The sequence below is a fragment of the Gossypium raimondii genome, chromosome 13, assembly GCF_025698545.1.
Source record: "Gossypium raimondii isolate GPD5lz chromosome 13, ASM2569854v1, whole genome shotgun sequence".
Lineage (NCBI taxonomy): Eukaryota > Viridiplantae > Streptophyta > Magnoliopsida > Malvales > Malvaceae > Gossypium > Gossypium raimondii.
The window spans coordinates 9,335,873-9,341,836 of NC_068577.1; the positions used below are offsets into that span (position 1 = coordinate 9,335,873).

The window sequence follows — 5,964 nt, forward strand, 5'->3', positions numbered from 1 at the left end:
AAGTTTTACTTACATAGAAAGGATAAAAATTGATAATGCTAATTTGAAGGGATTTGTGGTGAATAGTGAAGATGAAGCTTATAATTTGTATATAGATTATGACCATCGCATTGGTTTTAGTGTTCGAAAAGAATTTGAAGATGTTGCGGATACAAGAAAAAAAACATAATAAATTGGAAACAAGAATTGGATGTCCAGCAATGATTCGCTTTACAGTACAAGATGACCAATGGAAAGTCACTCGTTTTATTTCTGAGCATAATCATGTGTTAGCAACTCCTTCAAAAAGACATCTACTCAGGTTAGCTCGATCAGTTCTGATAGCTAAAGCTGATGTCATTAATTCAATGGTTAGTGCTGGTATACGTCCTACAGATGTTTACTCCTACATGTCAAATGAAGTTGGTGGAACTAGAAATATTGGGTTTACAAAACGAGTTTGTTATAATTACATTAACAAACAGAAGATGATGATGGTTGAAGCCGGAGATGGTCAAAGTTTACTTTAACCATTTCAAGGTTAAAGTAAGTGAAGATCCAATATTTTTTTACACAGTTCAAGTGGATCAAGAAAATCGAATGACAAGCTTCTTTGGAGAGATAGTAGATTAAGAATTGATTATGATTGCTTCGGAGATGTTGTGGTTTTTGATACAACTTATCATACCGATAGATATAACCTAATATGTGCTCCCTTTCTGGGCATTAATCATCATTGATAAACAATATTGTTTGGGTGTGCATTTTTGTTAGATGGGAATGCTATTTCCTTTGCATGGTTGTTCAAGTCTTTCTTGCAATCAATGGGTAATCAGTTACCAAAGACTATAATGACTGATGAGGATCATGCAATTAGCAAAGCAATAGGAGAAGTTTTTCCTGATTCATGTTACAGATTACGTTTATGGCACATTTCTAGGAATGCCCCTTCACATCTTGGTAATCTCAATGGAAATGTTAATTTTCATGCTTTGTTTCATAAGTGCATGCAAGGTTGTGAATCAAAAATAGAATTTGAGAAGACATGGGATAAAAATGATAAATTATCATTATCTTTAAGATTATTCATGGTTGAAAGGTTTGTACAAATGCTGTGAAAAATAAAGTACTGCTTTTAACATTGATATATTTTCTTCTCAAATTAAATCTTCACAAAGGGCTGAGGTTACAAATAATGTTTTGCATGGTATTTCTAAAGCCACTACTTCTCTTACCAATTTTTTTTATGTTCGATTATTTAATAGGAAGATGACGTTCTTCTGAAGCTAAGAAAGATTTTCAGTGCAAAAATGGCTCAATCATGTGTGCAATTAAAAATTGTGGCATTTTGTTTAATGCATCCAAATTTTGTACTAATGAAATATACAGGTGCTTTGAGAAATAATTTCTTGACAGTGTTCCATTGATATAGAGAGAAATTACTCAAAATGATACATCTTATACTTTTGAAATAATGATGGATGAAAATAGTTCAAGAGTTCGAACGGTTCATTTTAACAAAGCCACCATGGAGATTAATTGTACATGCAAGAAGTATGATTTTTGTGGCTATATGTCGCGTGTGAATATGTAATACGAATGTGCAAGTATACACGTCGAATCAAGTAATAAAGGGATAAGTGAGATCGTCTCTACAGGGATCAGAATAGGTAAAAAATATGGTTTAGTTATTACTATAAACTATACTAATTGGGCTTATGGCAAAGTAAACAAAATAATGATTTGAAGTGAAATATTAATGTATGAAATAGAAAAATCAAATAATGAATAACATGCTATGGCAATTCTATGAGACAAAGTTGAGAGGATTGATGCTGTTGGATGAGAAGGTTGAAATTACTTGGATTATATCTTAATAATATAATAATGTCATGGAAAAATCTTGACCAAATTACTGCTCAGAGTATAGCTACTGCATTTTGCTTCTTTCGAGAGCTAGAATTAAAGCTATCATTCTAAGTCTTTGTATGTCTACAAGTCTCAAGAACAATACCTAACAATATTCTTCGTTACCCTGTACAGATCAGAACTCTATGTTTAGAGTGCTACAAGTATTCGCTCGAGTACTCGCTCGTATCATTCGATTATAATCCAACTTATTTAACCTTTTTAGAATTAAATTAAGTCTAAGGATATACCATGCATTCATCTATGTGTAGAGCTTGCATGCATATATTTAAAATAATCCAAACTAAATAAAATAGTAGATCTACTCAAAATATCACCATGATCATTAAATATATCAAGATAGATCGAGTAATTCCAACCTAAATGAAAATAGCTCATGGGTTGGGATTTAAAATCCAAAATCAGAATAACATTCAACATCATCGTTAACAATTTAAAAATCATAGAAATTAATTAACAAAATGAAGGTAGAACTGCAGGAAGCTTTTGCCACTCTAGCTTGCAGGAAGCTTTTGCCACTCTAGCTTTCACTTCGACACTGCTAAATCGTGCAGGACCCAAGGCTGATTGGTCGTCCCTTTCCTTGTGTCTCTGCTCTCCTCTTAAGCGACAACATTCTCCCTTTTCTTTGGAATTTTTTTCACGAGTTTTTTGGAGAGAAAACTGCTCTCCAAATCCCCCTCTAAAATCCTTGTGTCCTTTTTCCTTTTCTCTTTCCTCTTTTATAGGGTAGGTCCCCCTCTTTTAGCACACACTTTTTCCCTCTTTTTTAGGTGGATTTATCTGGTAAACATCCAGCTGGCTGAGAGTGACGAGGACTGAATGTTGCGTCAACATTTTCCTGGAATTGCCATGGTATTTGTGTTGGCAAACCATCTAACCTTTTGCCATGACAATATTTCACTTCTTTCATTCTCTTCCTATTTTTTCTCATTTTCTTCATCCTTCCCGCACCTGCTGCATACAACAACCAATAGTAAAAGTAATATGAAATGACATATAAGGTACAGTCCAAGCGTTATTATGCAATGTTCTAAAAATAACCTAAAAATGCAAATTTATCTACTTAAGTACAGGCAGTTAATCAAGCTTAAAGGTTCGAATTATAACTCTTTTCGAGAGTTATCACTATCTTTGCTCTTATGCTTTACGAATTCTTAGTGTTAAAAATGTCAAGAAAATAGCAGAATGATTTGTGTAGACTATAACCTTGGTACCAACTAGATAAGAGCAAAATTTATCGAATACGAACACCACAACCAATAACTTCTTTTCCGTGGTGGTGTAGTTAAGTTGTGTATCCGTTAGGGTTCTACTTGCATAATAGATTGCATGAAATACCTTGTCTTTCCTTTGCCTCAACACTACTCCCACAAAATAATCGCTGTTGTCACACATGAGTTCGAAAGACAATGTCTATTCTGGAGCTATTACAATTGGTGCTGCTACCAATCATTTTTTCAATTCCTCAAAAGCTACCAAATAATGTTCATCAAAATTGAAAGGTCTGTTTTGCTCCAGCAACGTGCACAAGGGTTTAGTTATCTTCGAGAAATCCATAGTGAATTTTTTATAAAATTTTGCATGACCTAAAAAACTTTTAATACCCTTGACACTGGTGGGAGGTGGTAAATTTTCTATTACCTTAACTTTTGATTTGTCAACTTCAATCCCTTCTTGCGATACTTTAGGCCCTAGAATAATGCCTTTACGGACCATGAAGTGGCATTTTTCCTAGTTCAAAAAAAGATTTGTTTCTTCACAACGGCATAGAACCAATTTTAGATTTTTTAAGCAATCTTCAAAATCATTGCCAAACACAAAGAAACCGTCCATGAAGCCTTCAAGAAAGTTTTCCACCATGTCTAAGAATATGGCCATCATACAATGCTGAAAGGTTGCTGGGGAATTACATAATCCGAATGGCATCTGTCTAAATGAAAAAGTTCCATATGGACACGTGAAGGTGGTCTTCTTTTGGCCACTAGGAGTTATAGTAATCTGATTTACCCTGAATATCCGTCCAAGAAATAGTAGAATGCCTTCCCAACTAATCTATCCAACATTTGATCAATAAATGATAAGGGAAAGTGGTCTTTCCCAGTTGCCTTATTCAGCTTGCAATAGTGCATGCATACTCTCCATCCCGTGATAGTGCGAGTCAGAATGAACGTGTTGTTATCATTACTCGCTACTGTTACACCTCATTTCTTGGATACACATTATACAGGACTCACGCATGAGCTGTCTGAAATTGGGTAAATAATGCCAACATTGAGCCACTAGATAATCTCCTTCTTAAAAAATTCCTTCATGATAGGATTCAACCATATTTGTTGTTCAATAGAATTGCTATAGCAACCTTTAATAAAATTTTATGCATGCATAGAGCAGGGCTGATTCCCTTGATGTCGGTAGGTGTCCATCCTAATGCCTTCTTAGATCGCTGAAGAACTTCTAACAACTTAACCTCTTGCTCAGGTGTCAACACCACTGAAATTACTACCAGCAAAGTGTTGTTATCTCCCAAATATGCATATTTTAAATGCTGCGGCAAAGTTTTCAATTCCAATGTGGGAGGTTCTCCTATAGAAGGTTTAGAAGGATTAAAAGAGTAATCTGATAAATCCAACGATTCAAACTTCTTCCTTGGTCTATCCACAAGTTGCTTGGCTTTCATAAGTTCACCAATGTCCTCAAAAATTACTGCATCACTCTGGTCAAGTGAGTCTTCACACTATCAAAATTGCTATGGCAAAATTTTGTAAACTCTTCCTCTACTGATGTTTCTATCCACCCAATGACATGTCATTCTTCATTCTCATCAGCACATTTCAATGCATCAAATACATTGAAAGTAATATGCTGACATTTACCCTCATTGCCAGTTTGCCTTTCTGCACATCAACTAAAGTCCTACCAGTAGTAAGCAAAGGTCTTCTAAGAATAATTGGCACATCTTGGCCAGCTTCACATTCTAAAATAACAAAATCTATAGGAAAAATAAATTTATCTACTCTTACCAATACGTCTTCAATTTTACCTTCCGGATGTGCATAGGATCAATTAGTTAGTTGCAATGTAACCGTAGTAGGTCTTACTTTCCCAATTCCCAACTTCCTAAAAATAGACATAGGCATTAGATTTACACTCGCTCCTAAATCATATAATGCCTTACCACCATAATGATTTCCAATTGAAAATAGGATAGTGAAACTCCCTAGGTCCTTCAACTTTGGAGATAATTTATTCATCAACATTGCTGTGTGCCCTTCAGTGAGAGCAACAGTATCAAATTCTCCCAATCTACGCTTCTTTGACAATATATCTTTCATGAAATTCACGTAATTGAGCATCTGCTTCAAAGCTTCTACTAATAGTATGTTGATGTGGAGTTGTTTTAGGACATCTAAAATTTTTTTTAAACTAGGCATTTTGTTTACAATTGTTGAATCACTGAGGAAAAGGTGGAGGTACCTTCCTTCAGGTTGCTGATATTGTTTTACTGTAGTATTTTTGTTGGCAACACGATCTGGTTCTGCGACAACAGTCTTTTGTTTAGCCTTTTTAGTTGCAGTATGTTTTTTAGTTGATTCTAAATTCTTTCCATTGTTGAGTCTGGAGTTGTCCTCTTCTACAGTGGTGTCTTGAATAACATCATCCAACTGTGTCCCACTTCTGAGAGTGATGGCCTTGCATTGTTCCTTCCCTTGGGTTCTCGAATTCTCGGTATCACTTGGCAATACTCCTTGTGGCCTCGAATTTAAAGTATTCGCTATCTGCCCGACTTGATTCTCAAGAGCTCTAAAGGGACAAAGTCTGGCTCTAAATTACAACATCATTCTTGGCCATATATTCTTTCAGCAAGGCTTCAATGGAGGTAGAAGATGATGCTTAACCTTGTTGAACATTTTACCTCGACATAGGATGATTATAACCAGACGGTGCACTATTAACATTCTCTCTCACAACATTGTTTTAATTTCTTGCACCTTGATTATTCCAACTAAAGTTCGGATGATGCCTCCACCCACAATAAACACACGATAGTTCAGC

General features: G+C 35.2%; 1 protein-coding gene across 1 annotated transcript; it reads left to right on the top strand.

The window, feature by feature from the left end:
- The first annotated feature begins 200 nt into the window (after window positions 1-200).
- LOC105781367 (uncharacterized) lies at window positions 201-1,097 on the top strand. The gene is made up of 2 exons (XM_012605907.1): window positions 201-498; window positions 754-1,097. The coding sequence occupies exons 1-2, from the start codon at window positions 201-203 to the stop codon at window positions 1,095-1,097; spliced, it is 642 nt and encodes a 213-aa protein (XP_012461361.1).
- Window positions 1,098-5,964: the final 4,867 nt, after the last annotated feature.